Genomic DNA, 23,532 nt, shown 5'->3' on the forward strand with positions numbered 1-23,532 from the left:
ATCACAACACGTTCCAGCGCCATTTCAATGCCAGGTGTGCAGCCGGCGGCAGGTGCCAGGAAAACCGACAAGGGTCCCTTCCCAGAACACGCGGGCTAAAACGGGAGGCACGGTGGTGACAAGGAAGTCTTAGATAATGACAGGTCCTGGCAGATGTACCGGGGACCCTGCTGGAGGGAAGTGCAGCATCTGTGTCTTCTGCACCAGGTGCTGCGACAGGAAAGGTCTCCTGGTGGCTCCAGCACCAGCAATTAGGGCCGCCTAATGCAGAGCGCTTCAGGGCAAAATGGGGGGAAGCAGGTCCCCAGCTCTGCCTTAATGAATCGGCAGCAAGTCTGAGTAAACAAACACGCATCCGCCTAGCTCATGCTTAATGCATGAAGGACGCACCATGTGTGGTACACATGTTAAGTAGGTAGCTGCTGCCCTTAAAAATCATGTCATTTTGATTTCTTGGGTGGTTTCTTGTTGTTGTTTTGAAGCATGGAAAATGGAGGAGCTATCTGTAAACAAAAGTGCAGGATTAACAATGGGAAACAGCCTGGAACAAGGAGAGTGCTTTCCCCACAAGGGAACATGACCTCTTGTCAAAACCCCCAAATCATGCCAGACATTTCAAGGACAGATGCCATAATTTCATTACTAATTGAAGTCAGGCCCATCCAAGGGGTTGAGAGCAACGAGGTGGGGCCTCTTCAGAGCTTACCCATGTCCCCACAAACTTGGTAAGGATTTGGAAGAATTTTTTTTTTTTTTTAAATAAGCTTACCAGACCTAAAATGGTTGAGTCACTTTAAATCTACGGATTTAGATTTATGGGTAAACCAGAAACCTAGTTACCACCGCCCACTTCAGCCACACCTTATTGGAAACAAAATTTCCGTGGTTATTTGTCAGAAGGAAGAGTTGCTGTCATAAAAAACACCAGTGACTACCCTGGATGTGACGGGTCCCGGTGCCTGATGGAAGGAACAGTGACCACCACTGCATATCATTTTCATTCCTTTTCTAAACCCAGGTCACTCTGAATGAAACCTGGCTCCCTGCAAATGTGCCATGTCTGAGGCACAGTGGGCTTTAGCGTGTAATTATTATTTTTTGCTGCAGTAATTTTACAGCACAATCTTCTTTCGACTTTTCAACCAAAGACTATGCTGTCCTCATCTTTTCTTACAGTAAAAGGCTGTATCATATGAAATCAGCTTAACCTCTTAAGCCACGGAGTCCAGACACAGTGGTGTGCTTCGTAATTTCAATTAAGCAAAAAATAGATGTGCTTTTATTTTTAAAAATCCAGTAATCGTTGTTATTTAGCAGTTATCTACTTTTCAAAATAATTTACTTAGGACTGTCTTGTAAGTGAGCTCCAGTGCAAATATTGAACATGTGCATGGGTGCACAGCTTTCTGGGATGCTGGGTTTGTGAAAGGAAGGCACCTGAGAGTGGGTGGGCTCCAGGCACCTCTTTCTCCCCATCATATGTGGGCGGTCAGCAAGGATGTGTGAAGTGAATGAAGGAGTCAGATGGGAGTATACCTCTCAGGGGAAGAAACACAAGCACATGAAAGCAGATGAAATGTTTAGGCTATATGAGGTGGCTCTGGTGTGCTCCGTGACACTATGGTGAGGTACTCTCTCTATTCACCTTGCTAGGCATTTGCTCAGGGCCCTGGGCCTGGAAGGAGAGGCCACTGAGCAATGCCATCTCTTCCCTTCAAGGAACTTGCTTTCTGGTGGAGCTGGCCTTTTTTTCCCCAATAGTCATTACTGTTTTCATAGTAAAAGTAGGTAGATTTGGTGTGTGGAAGAAAAAGGGTCTTTTTCTTCAGTCTTAGGTTTGTTGGTGGAAACCTAAGGTTATACTAACAGCTGTATTATTGAGTCCCTGAAATGGGCAGCAACTTCTCTAACCTCCTGACATGTGGAAACTCACTGAATCGTTACAAGAACCCCATTAAGCAGGCTGTTATGGACTGAATATCTGTGTACCCCCCAAACTCACATGGTGAAGGCCTAACCCCCAAGTGTGACTGTATTTGGAGATGGGCCTCCAAGGAAATAACGATGGTTAAATGAGGTCATTAAGGTGGGGCCCTCACCCAATAGGATTTGCGTCCTTGTAAGAAGAGACACCACGGAGCTTGTGCTCTCTGACACGTGAAGTTGCAGCGAGAAGGTGGCCACATGAAAGCCAGGAGGGCCCGCACCAGAAGCAGAATCCTGCCAGACCCGGCTTGGGACTTTCCAGCCTCCAGAACAGGAAGATAGTACATGTCTCTTGTGTAAGCCTCCCAGCTTGTGGTATTTGGTTATGGCAGCAAAAGAAGATGGTTGTTCTTGGCTGTGAGAGGAGCACCTGGAATCTTAATACACCTTCCTTGTATGTGAATTAGAAAGTTGTTCGTTCTGACGTCTAGTGTTCATTGTAAGCTTTTCCTTTCGTGACTCTTTCAGTGACAAGTACTGTGAAAGGAATTTTAGGGCAGGCTCCTTGGGTGGAAAATAGCCAAGAATCCACATAGGTGGTTTCTTCCCATCCCCTACTGTGACAGAGGTCCATAGCTCTGGTCCCCACTTCTCAGCTCCAAAACTGTGTGGACACACAGTACTGCTAGTTTTCTCTTTCCAGAGAAAGGTCTGTGGAAGGAGAGGCCCAGCACCCTCTTCTAGGCCGGGCTGGTGGCCCTCCCTGCCTCAGCAGCCTCCTTGCCAACTCACCTGCACTCCCATGCTGGCACTCGGCAGAGGCATCATTGAAAGAAAGAAATGGTTTTTATACTTTTAGTACATAAAATATTCCTCTGGAAGTGTTTAAACTTTGCATGATAGCCCCATAGTACCTCCCCGCCTTTGTCTGGTCGCTTACTATATCCTTTGTCATACAGAGGATTTTACGTAAATCTTACTATCATACATTTTCCTATCCTATTCCTTAATATGGTGGGCTTTTGGTGTCTTACATCTGGCCTGTTTTGACCTACTGGTATATTCATCTCTTCCTATCTATGTGTGGCACCTATAATTTTACCTTTTCCCGTAGTCTTATCTGGTTTTGATATTGAGGTTATACTAGCCTCTTAAAGTGAAATAGAGGAAGAAGCTTTCTTTCCTCTTAAAATGAAATGGGGGAACAACTTTTCTGTTCTCTTAGATTTTTATAAAATGTATATAATTTATGTATTTTTATGTATTTATAAAATGTTATATATTTTTAAAATGTACATTTGAATTATCTGTTCCTTGAATATTTAGTACCTATAAATACACTGGTACATTTCCATGGGTCAATTTTTAACCAGAATTAGAGTTTAAGATAATCATAATCTACTCAGAATTTCTGTTTCTTTTTGAGTCAGTTTTGGAAAATCATATTTTTCTAGAAAATTACCTAATTCATCAAATATATTGTTATTCATATTATTCTATTGCAGTAAAAAAAAATCTGCTATTGGCTATATGTGGTTTTTCTCTGTTTATTTCTGATCTGTTGCCAGAGGTGCATGTTATTAACCTTTTCACAAAACCAGCTTTTTATTTTGTTGAACTTTATTACTGCTTCTGTGCTTTTTAAGTTAATAAATTTCTATTCATGTTTATTATTTCCTTTTCTTTTCCTTTGGTTTTGCTCTGTTCTTCATCTGTCTTCTTGAATTAGATGCTTAGTTGGTATTCCTTCTTTTCTAATAACAACATTTAAAAACATGTATTTCCTTTACTGGTACCATGTTATTTGCATCTGACAACTTTAATACTACAATGATACTTCATGATTCACGGTTCTAATTATTTTCTGATTTTATTAGGTGTTTACTTTGACCCTGGAGTTGGTTGAAGTGCTTCACCCCCACAGATCCTACCTAAGTGAAGATGGTGTAACTTCCTTGTTAATTCCCTGGGCTGGCTGGTGCTCCTCTCCCTTCTCCCTCCTCCCTCTCCCTACCTCCACTTCCCCAGTTTGCCTTTCTCTGAGGGTCTGCTCTTTGTGGGTTTTGGTTCTGTGTGGCAGTTGACATGCAAATTCTTAGCATTGTACACGTCCACATTATTTCCTGCCCTCAGTGGGCTTTAAAACCCACAAAGACTGACGCTGCCCACCCTCCCCCAAGACTCACACAGAACCCCCTGCCCAGCCTCCTAAGGGTGCATGCAAGCGCTATACTCCTTAGGCTCTCTAGTCTTCACTTTATTTCTGGTCTGTAGTAGCTGTCTTTATTAAGGGGTAAGCTAAACATTTAAAATATATATATTTGCATATGCATGTGATATACATATAAACATATTAAAATACATATTCATATTTTTATCTAGAATTTCTAGATGTTTATAGGAGGATTTTCAGCTTAATGTGCCATTTTTGCTAGAATTGTGTGTATGTGTGTATATATGTCCTACGTGTGTGTGTGTGTTTGTGTGTGTATATACATATATATACACACACACACTTACTGAATATTCTCATTATGAGAGAATTGTGATGTCTTTCTTCTTCCTGGTTTGTGCTTCCTGAAACCTGAGACTCTTAAGAGACAATCCCTTTATGGTTCCTATCCCACTGCTTCAATTCTAGGATAACTTCTAGGCTGCCTTTGCTAAGGGCAAATCTCATGACGCCAACTTCTCTTCAGTTAGCACAACCATGGAATTCAACCTACTGTAAATAAGGCAACTGCACGCTGTGTGTTTGCTCATTTTAAAATTTCACTTTGGAAATAATCCTAGAGCATACCACTACTGAAATTACAACTATGTAACAGCTTCCTGGTTAAATAAAAGTACTGCTCAGAAACAATTACTAAGGAGAAGGTAGTAGAAGACCTTCAGAAAGATGATGTTTTCCATCCTACAGGTTTGGAAACTGAGACACAGGGAAGGCCAATTTAAGCAAGAGAAGATGCTGGAATTCTAATCTAAGGATTGAATCCAGAGCTGCACACTGTTTTTAGAGCCAATTTTCTTGAGTTTGGGAATGTAGTCATGTCTAATGCAGCACCCATTGAGTTTTGACACTCAACAATCAGCATTCATGCTTAGAGGTATTTTTGTGCACTCAATATAGCCCGATAACAACTGCTTTTAAATCTTGAGTGCCTTTCTGTCTGTTGCTATCGCAACAAATGAAAGCAATTCAAGCTATGTTTACTGATAATTTATAAGCAAGTGCAGCAAGCAATAGGAGGAGCTGCAGTAGTTAATGTTTTTGGGAGTACACATAATACTTCAAAAGCTTGCCTCATGCCTTACTTTCTGTTACCAACTAAGTAAGGAACAAAATGGCCTTTTGCAGCAGATGGTCCACTCACCCTTCCCACTTCCACAAGATTGGTCACCATGATGATGCTTGCAGTGTTTTCGTGCCACACCATCCTCCAGAAGTCATAGATGGTCTCCTGCATTGGCCCTGCAGCAAAACAGAACAGAAACTTTTTGTTGTTGTTGTAAGTTTCAACTGGAAAATTTCCGGTGCTTGCAAATACATCTATTAATACCCACATGCAGTTCCCTCACTTTTACAGATGGACACAGGTCTCTAGTGTCAATGCAAAAAGATACTCTTTCTAAAACTGCACCTATAGAAATATCACATTTTTCATTCGTCGCTGAATTTTCTCATGTCATCAAACATCTGCATTTGAGCTCTTTTTACCCTTCTTAAACTACTACCATGAAAGAAAGTTATTTCTCCATCATTTAGCTATTTATCTCCATAGTACTCAAGAGTGAAATTTTAAAAAATAGATAACATTACTCTTTCTGCTAACAATTGGCAGATATCCCAGGGAAGTGGTATATAGAATGAAATGAACCTCTACAGGAGAAATGGCCTCTTCTTGTTTCTAATATTTTTCTTCTTCTGTGCTATCTGTCAAATTAATCCATTTTTTTTTCCGCCTGACTTTCTAAAGTAAGAGAGAGAAGTTAAGAGGTTTAAGCAGTTGCGCTTCCTCTCACTGAACATAAAGATTCCGGGCAGAACATGAATAGCCATCTACTTCCTTAGCTCTTGGGATCTGAGCATTAAAAAGCTCTTTCCTATGGCTTGAAAAAAAAAAAGGAAAAATACATATTACAAAAGGCCAGTGCTACAGAAAGAATCGGGTACAGAAAGTTGGAATTTACAATTTCTTTTAATTCAGATTAAAAAAAAATCCCAAACTTGACTTTGTGCTCATGCATACTTGAGGGTATAAATGTAATAGTAGAAATCTTTATAAGACATATAGAAAGGCAAGGAAATGAGAGAAATGCAACTTCAAAGGCTTGGAGAGTCACACGGTATATGTGAAATCATACAAACGTTCAAGCACATCCAGGACCAGAACCCAATTGTACTAGGTATCTTGACATTTTAGATTGCCAGAGCTGGAGCTCAAATATTTGAATTTGAGATTTGCTTCTGCCTTTTAACTGGCTGTGTGATTTGGGGCAAGTTACTTAGCCTCTATGACTTTCAATGTCTTCTTTCTTTATATACTGATCACAGTAACACCTCTCAAGGTTATTTTGAGGATTCTTGGAATTAATGTGTACTTAGGCATTTTATAAACAACAAAGCAATAGAAAGAGAACGAGATGCATTTAAGGGTGTTTATTAATAGCTGTCCTTTTGCTGCAGCCTGGACACTGAACAACAGTGACACACCCAAGGGGCCCTTCAGTCACTCCCCATCCTTCTTGACCAATTAGCAATTGGTTCTTGTGTAATTTTTCTTCTCCTTCCTCCCTGTCCAGGCCTCCTTCCTTTCCTTCCACAACACAAATTCCTATCATTTCTCCCTTGCTGCTTCTGACTACACTGTTACCCTCCCCATGAAAGCTGACTTGGTCTCCTGATGTCTCTGCATCTAATCCCTTTGGGGAAGGGACCATGCACGCCACCTCCCACAAAGCTCCACCAGTCATTCTGGCCACGTCCCTTGGCATGTGCGTGCCATTCTCCTGATGTAGAGGCTGAAGATTTCAGTGACTTTAATCTAAGGTTACAGAGGGGACACGTAAACATCGGATTCCATCAATCACTACAGTTCTGGCTTGCAGAGAGGTACATTCATTGTGTACTTAACAGCTTGTTACTTATTCACAAGGGGGAGAAAAAGCACTGAGTCCATCTTTGAGCAAACAGCCCAATGTGACCCCTGAATCAAAGGGGGGCCTTCACTAGGCACACAGGCCTGTGCCACCTACTCAGAAGTTTCCAGAAATAGTTCTGATGACAGTGGCTCTAGTGGATGAATCAGAGGTCCCAGCATCATGGACGGCTTGTGCCTGCAGGAAGAGTAAAGCCACCTCCCTTGTGAGGGCCCAGCAGGGGTCTTCTCAGAGACACTCTAGGCAGGGGCCCCATTTTGCCACCAACATATTCCTCACTCCCCCCTTCTTGCCAGTCAACATCCTGGGATTGATTGGTGTAAGACCCCTCCTGGAGGAGAACTCAGCCTTCTTTGTTCGCTGCCGTTTTCTTAGCGCCCTAGGAAACGCCTGGCACACAGCAGGAACCCAGTGAATCAATGAATGGATGGTAAGTCTGTATGCATGTGTGTAAACTGTATTATTATGACAGTGTTATGTTAAACCCATACTAGGTAAGTCAGATTAAGACATAATGTTTTTACGATTCCCTTTCTCAACTTACATTTCTAAGATAATCTGGAGAAGCTTGAAAACACAGCACCTTTCCTCCTTTTCAATTCATGGAAAGGCGACATCTTCTGCAAGGATTTCTTCAGAAGGAGCATGATTATCTCTGTCCTCAGAGCACAGCCTTGGAGCTCTGGAATTAAACCACTGCTCCCAGGCACTATACAGATCACTCCTCTCAGTTTCCCCACCCAAGGCTCTGCTTCCAGCTTAGCTCAGTCCATCACCCTAGGTAACCACAGTGCAATCCTAGCTTCCCAGTGACTGTGCTCTATGGGAGGCACTGGTTCTCAACTCTAGCTGCTTATTAAAATGACTGTGGAGATTTTGAAAAATTCTTATGTCCTAACTCAAGAGACTCTGACTGAACTGGGTTTGGGTGGGGGTTGGGTCTGGGTGTGTTTTCAGATCTCTCCTGATCTATAGCATCAAGGACATTGGCTTTGTCTTCCAATCTAACCATCAGGTGCTCTCCTATGGAGTTGTAACTGTGAAACGCCAAAGATTTGTTTGTTCTGAATCTCCTGATGAGTCTAACCTGGCCTGCAAGCTCTGTGAACCATGGAATCCTGTTTTCCTCGGATGTAGAAGGAACTCTATTCATAACATGTCATCTAGGAATGATGACCATGCCACCTCACCTCTGCGGCTGGGCATCAGTTAAGATGGCCTGGGTTTTTACATGTTTACATAACTAAATTCGCATTGTCTTTAAAATAAAGGGTGTTTATAAGCACTAGCAGCTCACTTGGCTGGTAATACACACTTAGTTTTTGTGATTTTCTTGTCCATTGACCTACGCTCAAAAAGATTAGGATACAAAAATAAACTAGGTGAAATGCTTTTCAATGCTGAAATTAGATACGTGGATCCAGAAGAACAAAAAGAGTTTGGTGTTAAAATCTAAAAATGAAATTGAACACAAAGATTATTCTAAATAGATCCCAGAAAGAAAAAAAAAAGTGCAGGCAGAGACATCTCTCTGCGGTGCAGCTGGCCTCGCTCTCTCCTGTCTCCGCTCTCCTGCAGGCACCGGGCGCTGTGCAGCCAACACTTGGCGGCCGTTCCTTCTGCCACACGCGTGGCTCCCTCCCTGGCCTGGTCACTGTGGTGGCTCAACAGTAAAACTGCTCAGGGGTGGGCACTGGTGATTCGTGGCTGATGATTCAAGAAGTTTTTCCAAATGTTCATTCAAATCCTGTTTTTTATTTTTGTGGGGTTTTTTTTTTTTGAGGGTAGAAAATAGGGAAGGTGTCCAAATAAGGTTTTTAATGCAGCATGTATCAATCCTGTTTTTCTTTTCTCTTCCACGTATTTCAAATTATTTCCCAAGATCTCAATAAAGTATTACTCAGCTACCTGTCTCCTGGCAAAATCAGAACGTACCCTCCAGGCCAGGGGAGGGGTGGACTTTACTGTCACCAAAGATACTCCATTTGGATTCGGCAGCTCCTGGTGGGGTCTGAGTGACCACGACCATTGTGAGCCAACATCACATGTCCAAAGATGTGAGCCTGGTACACAAGGAGGCTCCTCTTAGCACCCATGCCCTTGAAGGACCTAAAGACAGGGGGAACAGCATGGGAGGTCAGTAACCCTTTGCCTTTGACCTGTGACTCCCGAGATCACTGTGGATTGCTCACAGAGTGCACAAACCAATAAACTCCCAAGATTTTTTCAGAGCAAGGAGCTCTGAAAAGCCTCCCTCTCTCAAGGTGTGAACAGGTGCGACTGCAAGACAGGGCATTCGATTTCCGCAGTTTCTGGCTGGGGGGAGCCACTGTAATTGCTGTGGTGGTGCATTTACAGATGTTTGCACAATAGGCAAGACGGTTCATCTCAGCAGTTGTCCCCCTGTGGGAAATCCGAAAGGTAACATCTAGAAATTTCAGTAATATCAGGCCAGTAATACATTCCATCTCCTCCAGCTGGCACGCACACAGAGACCTCTGCTGAGAAGGAGAGGTGCAGGCGGCCATTCTTGCCACCACCAAGCCCCAAAGGAAAAAAAAAGGGTGGAAAGTTTTTTTTTTTTCCAATAAAAAACATTAACCATTAACAAGCAATGAAAAGCATAAATGAAAAACATTCAAGGATGGGCTTTATTGTATGAGTTCTCTAGTTCACGGGAAGTGAGAGATATTAAAAATGATCATTTCAACAATGTATAATATTCAGGTGATGGGTGCCCTAGAAGCCCACACTTCACCACTAAGCAATATATCCACATAACACAACTGCACTTGTACCCCCAAATCTATAAAAATGATTGTTTTCAAACCTTGATGACCTGTACCCCTGCTTTTCACATTTGAATTTCTATATACTATGTTTTCTATGGTAACTAGAGCTGCTGAGAAGTCAAGGTCCCTTAAGCTCACAGTGGCATTTTCGAGTTTTTTGAAGTAAAGATAATATAAATATGAATTGGCATTCCATCATAAACAGAATAATACCTAATGTCCTTTAAACACTTACTGTTTCCCAGGTCCTGTTTGAAGTCGTTTACATGTACGATTGCATTACATTTAGAAAATACCATCCTATGAAACAGGTCCTACTGCTCACCCCCCATTTTACTGACGGAGACTGAGGCACTGGGAAGTCAAGCAACCTGTCCAAGGTCACACAGCTAGTGAGCCATGGGGCTGAGTTTTGAACCAGGAGTCAGACTCCATTACATCATGCCGCCTCATTTGAACATCGGAAGCAACTCAGAAGGGCTCTACCAGACAGGTGTGTACCACACAATCCCAGCAAGAAGAAAACAGGAGAGAACCCATGTTAACCACACGGAAACCACCTCTTTAAAGGTGTTTTCATCTCAGGTCACTTCCCTCCTTTAACTCCTCCAAGGGCCTCCCACGGATATAGGATCAAATTCAGCTTCACAGCACAGCCAGCCCCCAAGCATCTCTGCTTAGCCGGCAGGACTACTTCAAGAGCACAGCACACCCTGCTTCCCCCCTCTCCATTTCTGTCCCTGCTCCAAACCCCAGCCGCCATGACAACTCACCTATTTACCAAGTGGATGAATACAACTCCCCAAACCCACATGGGGCCTCCCCTGAATCCGTTCCCTACCGCTCAGCCAGGGCTCATCTATGAAGACTGCAAACCCCGCATATCATTTTCCTGTGTACATCTTCCCATGGCTTTCCGTTGCTCTCAGAGTAAGCCCTAAATTCTTTAATAAGGCAAATGCGGTCCCACACGGTCTGTCCTGGACTGTGTCAGGGCGCCTCCCCTTCCCTGACCATCTATCTCCCTCATGCTCCTCCCCAGCGTCCTCCCGCAGGACCCGCCTCTGCTGATGAGTCAGTTAAAGCCTGCACGTCTCCTTGCTGGTTTCAGCTTAGCAGTCTGAAAGTCACTTCCTCAGGCCACTTTTCCAAGACCCAAGTGGAGGCTCCCTGTTTCTTCATGATGTTTAAAGTGAGTTGTGGTGCCAGTGTGTTTTCCATGCATGTTTTCCTAACGTGGCCTCATGCCAAGCTTGCTTTGTTCATTTATACCACTGTCCTGGCCTCACTGGGTGAGTGGCCACCCCTGCACGCAGCAGTTAAACACTCAGCCTAGTATTAAATGCCAGGCATTCTGTGAGGTATGGTAGAGATGTAAAGGTGAGTAATATATACACGGTCTCTACCATTTAGAAACTTGAAATTTTCTAAGGGAGAGATAAGAACAGTCCACACTCTCATGTAAAGTACAGTAAGGTAAACATCCTGAGACACTTAAACCTCGAACTGATGTAATTCCAGCCACTCAGAGGCTGAGATGGGAGGACTGCTTGAGCCCAGGAGTTTGAGACCAGCCTGTGCAACATACTGGGAACCCATCCCAGAAAATAAATAGATTAAAAAAAACCCTTCAAACTGAGCTATGCATACCCTTGGAGATACATAAAGACTATCCAAGGCATATATGAGTAGTTCTTCAAGTATTAATTTCCAGATAGTTAATATCTATAAGGACTCTGCCACAACTTATTCCCTAGGCAGGAGTCTCCAGCCTCCATATACAATAGTCTTTCTTTTATTTCCTCTTTTCTCTTTTCATTTCTTTCTTTTTAAAATGTATTATTATACATATTTTTTGACGATTGCTCTGTTGCCAGGCTGGAGTACAGTGGCATGATCTTGGCTCACTGCAACCTCCGCCTTCTGGGTTCAAGCAATTCTCCTGGCTTAGCCTTCTGAGTAGCTGAGACTACAGGCATGCACCACCACACCCAGCTAATTTTTGTATTTTTAGTAGAGATGGGGTTTCACCAACATCTCGATCACCTGACCTTGTGATCTGCCCACTTCAGCCTCCTAAAGTGCTGAAATTACAGGTGTGACCCTACCTTTCCCTTCCCTTCTCTTCTTCTCTCATCCTCCTCCTTCTTCTTTTTCTTCTTCCTCTTCCTTCTGACCCCTCCCCATCTCCCTCCTGCTCCTTCTTCTCTCTCTCTCTCTCTTTTTTTGAGACAGAGTCTAGCCCTGTCGCCCAGGCTGGAGTACAGTGGTATGATCACGGCTCACTGTAGCCTTGACCTCCTAGATTCAAGTGATCCTTCCACCTCAGCCTCCTGAGTATCTTGGACCACAGACACTACGCACAGCTAATTTTCGTATTTTTGGTAGAGATGGGGCCTCACTATGTTTCCCAGGCTGGTTTTTAACTCCTGCATTCAAGCAATCTGCCTGCCTCATCCTCTCAAAGGGTTGAGATTACAGGGATGACACACTGTGTCCAGCCTCACGATAGTCTTTCATACACTTGAAAAAAACACCTATCTCAAATATGACCATGGGGCACTGCCCAGTTGTAAAAACCTACAGGTTTGCGCTGGAATACTGGCTCCAGAAACTCACTTCCCTGTCTGAAACAATTCTCTTAGGAGTAAAACTTAGTATTTTGGCTTATGTTACAATGTTCTGAACTCACAACCCCTGACGCAGTAGAGGTTGGTAATATTTATTACTTTGTAATTTTTATTTATTTATTATGAGACAAAGTCTCTGTCACCCAGGCTGGAGTGTGGTGGCTCGATCATGGTAAGAGGTGACAACGTGCTAGCAGCCCTCACTCATTCTTGGTGCCGCCTTGGCATCAGCATCCGCTCTGGCCATGCTGGAGCAGCCCTTTAGCCCGCCACTGCGCTTTTGGGACCCCTCTCTGGGGCTGGCCAGCCCGGAGCTGGCTCCTTCTGCTCTGCAGGGAGGTGTGGATGGAGAGGCGACCGTCCGAGCCAGGGCAGCGCAGCACTCGCAGGCCGGGGCAGGTTCCAGGTGGGCGTGGGTTCCGGGTGCTCCGGGGTCAGCACCTGCCGGGCTTGACTGGGGGACGAGCTCCCTCTGGGCTGCTGGAGTGCATGGGCCAGGTGTGGCAAAGTCCCATGGCCAGTGCCAGTGAGATGAAGCCGGCTGGGCTTCTGGGACTCTGGGAAGGGAGGGGACTTGGAGAACTTTTCTGACTAAAGGATTGTAAATGCACCAATCAGCACTCTGCGTCTAGCTAAAGGTTTGTAAATGCACCAATCAGCACTCTGTGTCTAGCTAATGGTTTTTAAATGCACCAATCAGCGCTCTGTGTCTAGCTAATCTGGTGGGAACTTGGAGAACTTTTGTGTCTACCTAAAGGATTGTAAATGCACCAACCAGCACTCTGGGTCTAGCTAAAGGTTTGTAAATGCACCAATCAGCTCTCTGTAAAATGGACCAATCAGCAGGATGTGGGTGGGGCCAGAAAAGGGAATAAAAGCAGGCCACCTGAGCCAGCAGTGACAACAGGCTCGGGTCCCCTTCCATGCTGTGGAAGCTTTGTTCATTTGCTCTTTGCAGTAAGTCTTGCTGCTGCTCACTCTTTGTGTCCGCACCACCTTTATGAGCTGTAACACTCACTGCGAAGGTTTGCAGCTTCACTCCTGAAGCCAGTGAGACCACCAACCCACTGGGAGGGATGAACAACCCTGGACGTGCCACCTTTATGAACTGTAACACTCACCACGAAGGTCTGCAGCTTCACTCTTGAAGCCAGCGAGACCATGAACCCACCAGAAGGAAGAAACTCCGGACACATCTGAACACCTGAAGGAACAAACTCCGGACACACCATCTTTAAGAACTATAACACTCAAGTCGAGGGTCCGTGGCTTTATTCTTGAAGTCAGCGAGACCAAGAACCCACCAATTCCAGACACAATGGGTCACTGTAACCTCTGGCTTCTGGGTTCAAGTGATTCTCCTGGCTCAGCCTCCTGAGTAGCTGGGGCTACAGGCATGTGCTACCATGCCCAGCTAGCTTTTGTGTTTTCAGTAGAGATGGAGTTTTGCCATGTTGGCCAGGCTGGTCTCCAACTCCTGACCTGAAATGATCTGCCCGCCTCAGCCTCCCAAAGTGCTGGGATTACAGGCGTGAGCTGCCATGCCTGGCCATATTTACTCTTTTAAATGGAACCAGAATGCTTTCGAGGAGTGCTGAATTTTCCTGGATGAAAACCGTAAGTGAAAGTTTCATGAGTTTTCTTTCAGGTTTGATATGCTTGAATCTGTGAGGCAGTTAAAAAAATCACGTATCATATTTATCTTAATTACACCAATCCTCATCTTACCTTAGAAAATATTTCATACTGTCATAGTCTCTTAGTGGTAGACAACACTGACACTTGCTATAAACATGACTAAGGAAAGTTCCAGTTTTAGAATCAAAGCTCGGGAAAGTTAGAGAAAGAAAACAGAGGAAGAAGTGTTTGGTTGTCGGAACGGACTTCTTCTGGGGATACACTGTACAGCAAGAAGGTCTGATCAGGCCAGGGTCAGTAACTGATGTATGAGGATGCCTGTGGCAGTCAAAGTCAGGGAGAGCTTAGGTCTGACTGGCGAGGCAACAGCAGGATTAGCAGTGTGTTGAGAGAAATCAGGCACCTGAGCCCATGGGTCTCAAAGGACAGAGTGCAAAGGCCCCCACTGAGCTCTCCTGCATGTTCCAGACAGATGCCAGTGTCCAGAGCAGAAGTGTCTACTCTTTCCATTGAACAAAACTCCTAAGACACAGGAATCTGTTGAATGTGAACAGCAAAGAACAGTGAAATCATGGTCCGTATTAATGACAGGGAAAGTTTAAACATATTTTATAATTTTACAATTATTATGGCAAGAGCAGCTCCCTGGGCATCCAAATGGCTGGTGGAGATTGGCAGCAGAAATGTCCAGGTGGTGATGGGTCTGGAATCCAACAGACAGCAGCAACGTGGCTGCAGGGGATGGCTCGGCACAGGGAGAGCCTGGGGGCAGGAAGGTCAGAGCTTGTAGGGCAGGGGCCAGGCCCTAAGCCAGCCTCGTGTGGCTGGCACGGCCAGCGTGGGCTCCAAGGCTCCCCAGTGTGGCAACGAGGCTCAGGTGGGATCAGGAACCAGGGGATTGGTGGATAGGCTGACCTCTTGATTCAGACCAGGGAGGACTGGGGCTGTACTAGGAAGACAGTGTTAAAACCAAGGGGGACTCTTGCCATCCCTAAAGCTCTGTCAGCAATAAGAGATGCCAAGGCTTCTAGCCTGGAATAAGGGGAACCCAGGATAAGGGTGTTGGACAAATAAACAGGTACAACTAGACGGCCCCCCTGCCAGGCAGGTGCTGGATGCTTTTTTTTTTTTTTTTTTTGAGAAAGAGTCTTGCTCTGTCACCCAGGCCGGAGTGCAGTGGAGTGATCTCGGCTTACTGCAAGCTCCGCCTCCCAGGTTCATGCCATTCTCCTGCCTCACCCTCCCAAGTAGCTGGGACTACAGGCGCCCACCACCACGCCTGTTTAACTTTTTGTATTTTTAGTAGAGATGGGGTTTCATCGTGTTAGCCAGGAGGGTCTCGATCTTCTGACCTTGTCATCTGCCCACCTCGGCCTCCCAAAGTGCTGGGATTATAGGCGTGATGGATGCTGCTCTTTATACGCACGATCTAATTCATTCCCCACCACAACAGTGGGAGGCACGTACTCCAGCACAAGAAACAGGCTTAGGAGACGAAGTGCCTTTGTTACAGCTGCAAGGCCAGTATGTGGCAAAGCTGGAATTCCAATTCAGGTCAGCCCAGCAACACTGTTCTGACTGCAAAATGAACTCACCTCCTCGCGGAAATGTTTGTTTCTAGCATGGTTCTGGGACCTGAAGGAGGGAGTGTGTGGTGCGGGTACACACCGAATGGCAGACGTGCGAAGCGAAAGAGGGGGGACGTGAAGGCGAAGCAGCTGCAGGAAACCTGGGCTCCCTCCTTTGGGCACTGGCAGCCCCTTCCCTCCATCAGCCATGAAGACGGCTGAAGGTGGGACTTGAACACAGAACATGATGAGCCTGAGAGTCAGGCATTTATTTTAAAGCTCTTGCTACATGAATAAAAGTGGTCCTAAATTTTTGATCCACGATTGCTCCTGTTGCCATTGGCGATAATCTATAATAAGGGTTATGAAGTCAGTCACTCAACATTTACAGAACTAGTTGTCCCTTCGGTGGTTTTCTAAGTTTTTATTATAAAGCTTTATGTGATTTTTCAATGTGATGCTTCCATAACACTTAAGTCTATAATTTTACATTGAGTAGCTTTTCATTTTTACAGTAGTGAGCGGTAAATGGTAAAATATGCCACCACGCTTTATGGACTGAATTTGCCTCATGTGTCACAGAAGTGGTAACAGTGACACAGAATATACTTGGCTTCAGCATTAATAATCCTTAACATCACTTATTTGATAGTTGCATTTGTTCTCCCCTGAGGCTACTTATGTTAAAATCATGCAATTTTCATGAATAATTTTTTGTTTCAGCTGCAGAAAAGGAAAAGCAAAGTTGAGATGGGTGGGTGCAACGGACGTGATTTGCTCATTAGCCCGAACTGCTAAGAGTATCCCAAGAAAATTACCATTTAAAAGTAACAATAGAAATCAACTAATGAATTACAAGCAAACACGCCGAGAATTGTTCTATGATGGGCAGAACTGGGGAATACTTTAACCTAAAATCAAAAATATAACTGGCCAGTTAAAAATAGCATTTTCTAAGGACAACTCTCACATGAAAAACTCTTTATGTCTAGAGTTACAGGGTTAGAAATGTACACCAGTCCACTGGAAATTTAATTTGGTGATAGTAAAAGAAGAGAAAAGCTATAACAAAATATACCTTTTTAGAAGTAGTGTTGAAAGTGATGACTTAAATAATAAATGTTAAAGAGTGTTTTCAGTTAATAAATTCCAGTGATGCCACACAATGACACATCTCTTCTTCTCAACTGGAGGAGGTTTTCCTGTGACAAGAGTCTTTTCCCTTCCCCTGGCCCTCTCTGGTTGGCAGGCACTTGCCGTTTGCCCAATTTCTTCTAAATTGACTTGCAGGTGTGTACTCTTCTTATACCTCCAATCAGGCATACGCTTTCTGCTGTATCCATGATTAGACTTGCCTCCGGAACACACAACCCACATGTTGATGCTTACATTTCCCTCATTCCATTCCCCAAAATTCTCCTTTCAGACTGAGGTAAGAAAGTGTGACAATACAAACCATCTGACTATTTGTGGCTTTCTCTACATAATTAGTTTCATGGAATGTTTGTTTCTGGCTGTATTTCTAAAACATATGAAATCCTGATTGGACACCAAAAGGTTATGTCAAATTTCATTAAGAGAAAATTGGCATAAACCAAATATTAATGGACAGGTTTTAAATAAACACTAAAATAGCCTGGGAAACCTCTATCTATAATATGCTATATAACCCTTCAACCATCATCTCTTTTCTCTTTTCTGGTTAATAATCTTTTCTTTTAATCATTTGTTCAATTAAAATGATTATGAAATGTTTAAAAACACAAAAAGGATAAATAATTACATAGTAGATATTATTTAGTATGTCTTAATAAAGATAAATTTACTCAACAGCCATTTTTTTCCTAAGAAATACAAAGAACTTACCATGTTAAAGTGCCTCTCTAAAACGCCCCTGTGTAATTCTTATCTCAGGAACTGCTTTCAATGAAGCCTGTTAGGAAGGAACTTGTGTGGTCTTTGGAATTAAGCTGTTTTCACTCACATGTCATCTGACTAAAGGTGTGCGCCAGGGAAGCCTTCAGAACACCAAGATGTGGAGCTGGCACTGCTATCAGGGCTGCTCAATTTCAGCAAGACTTCAAAAACAGAAGCAAAATATGCTTTTCCAGCTTATGACGCAGCTGTTGTCTTTCCAACCTCTGTTTGTCTACAGTTTAACAGTGAACAGTGATGGCACTCTTTGTACTCTGGAGGGAGTACAGGATGTTGGTACACACTTAAGTGGCTCCCTTTGGTACATCCTTCTAGAAGGAAGCATTAACAAGAGGTGTAGGATGTATCAGCTTTTATGGAAACTATATGAGTATACACTATACTAGGGTTAAAACCTGAACTGCTTCTCTGCTATTGAGTGATGTGTCTTTTGAAACATACAAAATGGTAAGAACAATAACTGTAGCTAATATTTATGGAGACGTTACTTGCAGGCTGCTTTATAAGCCTAGGCTGTGCAACTCTAGAGTCTAGGCTTTTATTAACCATTCTGCCTACTGTCCTTTAGTGGGGAGTGGACAGTCCTGGCCTAGTTACTGGCATAAAACATGGTTGTATATGGAAGAAATTTTAAGGCCAAGTTGAAGAGATCTGATTGTGACTACGTTTCATAAAGCAAACAGATATCTATGGGTAAAACCAATAATGGGGTGGTTTGTAGCCTAGCATGACTTGCTCTTGGAATTGAAATGTTCCAAAGCATTTCTGGAAACTTCATCTACCTAAAGAAACCATTATTTGAATTTTGTTCTTTTTGGACGATATTCAGTAATCTTCTAGAATCAGACCTCCCTACCAGTTACGTAAACAATTTCAGGTTGCAGTGGTACCACTGTGAGAAGGAATAAAAGGTTTCTATTATTCTTGACATGGAAAGCAGGTCGAGAAAGGCAGACCTATCAGATTTGAGTGACGGGATACAGATTAGGGCTCCAAAGAGGATCTCTAATATAGAAAATAATAAAATGGGGGTAGGTAGATTGTGGCAATAATACGCTCTACAATGCAGAGATAGAGACACTGCTTCCAGAGGGACCTTCAGTCCCTGATCCCTGGGACAGACTGAATGGTGGTGTGCATGGGGAGTTGCAAACAGGTGCACGAGAAAGTGCTGTGGCCTCAGAAGGAAGGAACATGACAGATGTCCACAGCACAGAAGCATCCTGCTGGCGGAGGTACAGAGCATTCCTCAGTATCGGTCTCCAAAGAGAACGCTCAGAAACTGAGCTTGGGTACTTGTGCATGCTCTAAAGAGGGGAACAGAGAGAAGACAATCAAGGACAGAAAAAATAAATGGCAGCCTTCAGAATGGAGGGGTTTGGTGACCCAAAGGATCTGGCTGCCTTCTGTCAAGGAGAAGTAAAGTGAAGGGAACAGCCTATATTCATATGCTTCAGGGGTTACTGCCAGAGAAATAAAAGCTTTCATTAGTCTGTATCTTCCTTAATTAAGCTCTTCTCAGTACACAAGTGGAATCCTCTTTTATTTAAGAAAAAAGAGAATAAATCTAATAAATGAATGAAATAGAGATAAATTGGCTCCCTAGACATAGCTCAGTGCAGGCAGTCTCATATTTTCCATGGCTGTGAAGGGTTGCAGAAGGAAATTTCCAGCAGCTTCATTTTGAGTGAGAAGGCAAGAAACAAAAGTCACTGGTTATAGCCAGAAACTTCCTAAACTGTTTGCGGCCTTGAAAAACTTGTCTTAAACTGTGCCCATGGGTGAAAAAGAAACCTGGTGCCCAGATTTCTGGAAAAGTGGTTCTAGGGCTGCACGGGGTCTTATATTTTCATCTGCAAAATGGGGTAGGGGTGGATAAGAGAAATGGCTTAAAGAAGTTCCCAGGCCGGGCGCAGCACCTCATGCCTGTAATCCCAGCAACTTGGGAGACTGAGGTGGGAGGATTGCTTGAGGCCAGGAGTTTGAGACCAGCCTGAGCAACATAGCAAGACCCTGTCTCTACAAAAAGTAACATAAAAATTAGCCAGGCATGATTGCTTATCTCTGTAGTTCTAGCTACTCAGGAGGCTGAGGCAGGAGGATCCCTTGAGCCCAGGAGTTGGAGGCTGCAGTGAGCTATGATCATGCTACTACACTCCTGCCTAGGTGACAGAGTAAGACCATGTCTCTTGAAAAAAAATCTAAATAATTAAAAATCAAAATGAAGTCCCAAAATCTGTGGGTACATTAAAATCACAAATTAGTAAGAGTTGGGTGTCAATTTATTTATACCTCCACATTGGGTAATTCTGAGGTCACTGGTATATTCCGGATCCTGTGCTGATTCTGGCAAGTGACAGGTGCACAGAAACCTTTGTTCAGTTTTGAATGAACCAGGCTATAAAGGAGTAGCTTTGCTTTGCAAGGGCTCATGGTGCCGGAGGCACAGGGAAGCCAGCACTTTGGAAAGTACATGGGTATCAGTTTCAGCTCTCTCCTTTTAAGGGGCTGAACCTGGGAGAAAGATGTAACCTCACAGTTTTTTCTCTCTGTTGAATAAAAGGCCCTATGGGGAAACAGGTCTGTCTTAACACATGAGGTTTCTCCTAGGTTGAAATTTGCACACACTCTATTAAAATATGAACATTAGTCCATGCAGTTTGCAAATACTTTTGCATATATGACTCTTTTGAACTTATGTGGATGAAGGTCACTCAAATATAGTTCTGCTTTAAGTGTCAACTGTTTTAATTACAAAACAAGGAGACTGGACTGTGAGCTTCTTAAAGTTTCTATCACCTCTAAAAGATTCTATGAATTTTCTACTTCAAATGAGGAACACCTCTAAATCCTCTTGAAGGTTTAAAAAGCATTTGTTTTAAGACACCTTAAATCTGAGTGCCTGCTTAACAACAGGACATCATTTATTTTCAAATTATTTTGTATTAACTTAGGTTCTATTATTAGAGGGCCACATTTTCCTTATAGCATCTGTAATAACATAGGTGGATGTTACCCAACATGCTCTATTTTTTACTTCATCTTTTAATTTTAACTCTTTCTTTAAATGTTCTCATTTCTATGAAAGTGACCATTTGGCTAATTGGCCACTGTCTTTTGAAATTAATCTAGTGAGGAGAAACTATTGTTTAAAAGGAAGTTTCTGGATAAGCTGATAATTGCAATTGTTCATTCTCTCTTGGAAAACCACAGATGGTTGGTAAAATGCAGGCAGGTTCTGTATAAACTTGGCCCTGGGTAGCTGGAATACTTATGACAATGACTTTTATGGAGTCACTGTTTGCCTGTATATAAATCACATTTTCTCAAAGCGTCCCTATTTAAATTTGGAAGCCAGAGAATACTCCACTTCACTAGGTAATACTTTTAAATTAGTCTCAAATAGGAAATAACAAATGAATCCAAAACATAACCTACAACCCACTGACAACGCAGGAACAACTTTGCCAGGAAGCACAGTGTTAGCTAACACAAAATTTGCACTTGAAGTGCAAACCGCACTGGTGCTTGGAAGAATAAAAACAAAAGTTGTTTACTGAAGGCTGAGCTTTTGATTTAAAAAAAAAAAGTTCTTTCAATTCTACTGAGAAATAATTTCAAGTGTTCATCTCCATCTGGAGGCCAGAATGCAAGAGACAAAAGCTGCTTTACAGAGCGTACAGAAGTTACACTGACGCTCTGAGAACCCTCCATTACCGGAACGGCTTGCCCAGGAAAGTCAGTACGGTATTCAAAGCATTATTATTTATTGCTTCAGAGGCCTGAAGGGGAATTTTGAGCTGGGAAAATATAAACCATATTTATCTTTTTGAAAAATCTTTATTAAAAATATACCGGAAGTATGTGGAAGAAATATAGAAGAAAAACAGATTGACAGCAAAAAGAATGAAGTCACTATAGCAAAGTTTCAACTGCTGTGCAGTGTTTGAGGCTCTGTAAATATTTCCACTATAAACCTTCACTCCCCACATTTTTATTATTTTCACATAAAAGTTTGTTCCTAGCTGAAAGTGTCTGGAGGGAACGTTTTAGGCTTCTCTTTTTCAAATTATGGACAAATGATAACTGCAGACAACACTGATCATACGTATGGGGACAGGGGTTGCACAAACAGGGTCAGGGTACAGCCAAGAAAAGTTACTTTAACCAGATGGACTGTCTTTAAAAACAGGATTTGATTTATTGCCATATGTAAAGAAAGTGTTTCTAAGACTAGAAGCTGACCAGCCCTTAACTTGAAACAGAAACAGTCAGAGATGTTGGAGATAATGATGCCAAAATCCACCCCAGGAAGTAGATGCTTTCCCGGGGCCAACATGAGCCATCCTTTCTACCTGGCTGAGATAGTCTACTGTCTAAGTGGTGTGTGGCACGTGGTAACTCCCAATCCATTCATTTATTCATTCACTCATTCATTCTTGTATTCTTACTGAGCCTATGTTTTATGCCAACTCACTACAAGACAGGTGGGGCATACTTATTGAATGATGAAGAAACTCTGGGACCCCTTCTTCTAATGCCCTGCTCATGATGAAGTGATCTTCTGCCAAGGCATCTTCCTCTTCACACAGAATGCCCCTGCCTGACCTTGGGCAGTTCTGTCTGATGGGTGGCTACAGTTTTTATTGTGAATGACTATCTGATATCTGGTTCCCTATATCAGTTCCTGTGGTCTTTGCCAATATGACCTGGCATCCTCAAAGATGACACTGAGCATCTGGATCCTCTGAACATAAAAGGAAGACAGTGATGGCAGTGATAAGGTCCATGGCATGTGGCGGGGGCCTATCTGGACGGCCAGTTCTCCACAGATCACAATGTCTATGAATTGTTCCAAGGCTTCTTAACTACGTACAGCTTAAGTTTATTCACATGTGAGGAATGAAAAGTTCATGTTACTAGCTATTTATGGGTTTACATTAGACTACTTACATTGTGAAATGTGAACATATGCAATTAGTAAGACCTACTCTGTTTTGTCTGAGTATATTTTCAAGGTCAGCAAAGAAGGACATTATTTTGTAAATGGGCACTTACTAGGTGTTAAAAAGAAAAGGCCCCTTTGCTGGGGCCTATGTCCAAAATGCTATTTCTTAGGTTATATTCCAGGATTTTTATAGTTTGAGGTTTCACATTTAATTCTTTAATTCATCTTGAGTTGATTTTCGTATATGGTGTAAGGAAGGGGTCCAGTTTCAATCTTCTGCATATGGCTAGCCAGTTATCGCAGCACCATTTATTATTCAATAATAATAACAATGGGGAGTCCTTTCCCCATTGCTTGTTTTTGTCAACTTTGTCAAAGATCAGATGGTGGTAGGTGTGTGGCACTATTTCTGGGCTCTCTATTCTGTTCTGTTGGTCTACGTGTATGCTTTTGTACCAGTACCATGCTGTTTTGGTTACTGTAGCCCCGTAGCATAGTTTCAAGTCATACAAAGTGATGCCTCCAGCTTTGTTCTTTTCACTTAGGATTGCCTTGGCTATTTGTGCTCTTTTATGGTACTGTATGAATTTTACAATAGTTTTTTCTAATTCTCTGAAGAAAGTCATTGGTAGTTTGATAGGAATAGCATTGACTCTAAATTGCTTTGAGCAGTAGGGCCATTTAAACAATATTGCTTCTTCCTATCCATGAGCATGGAATATTTTTTCACTGTTTGTATCATCTCTGATTTCTTTAGCAGTGTTTCGTATTCTCATTGTAGAGATCTTACGCCTCCTCAGATGTCAAAAGCAATGGCAACAAATACAAAAATTGACAAATAAGACCTAATTAAAGAGCTTCTGCACAACAAGAAAAACCATCAGAAGAATAAACAGACAAACCTACAGAATGGGAGAAAATATTTTCAAACTATG

At 42.9% G+C, this 23,532-nt stretch overlaps 1 protein-coding gene across 10 annotated transcripts in view; it reads right to left on the reverse strand.

Annotated features, from left to right (window-relative positions):
* Positions 1–23,532, reverse strand: part of PTPRM (protein tyrosine phosphatase receptor type M) — an 837,547-nt gene that overhangs the window by 57,550 nt on the left and 756,465 nt on the right. For all 10 annotated transcript variants that reach the window (XM_017951542.3, XM_017951543.3, XM_021929846.2 and 7 more), the window contains one exon: positions 5,301–5,398. In XM_017951542.3, coding sequence (XP_017807031.1) covers positions 5,301–5,398 — 98 coding nt within the window. The remainder of the gene's footprint in view (positions 1–5,300; positions 5,399–23,532) is intronic.

This window comes from Papio anubis, chromosome 19 (genome assembly GCF_008728515.1).
Source record: "Papio anubis isolate 15944 chromosome 19, Panubis1.0, whole genome shotgun sequence".
NCBI classification, from domain to species: Eukaryota; Metazoa; Chordata; class Mammalia; order Primates; family Cercopithecidae; genus Papio; species Papio anubis.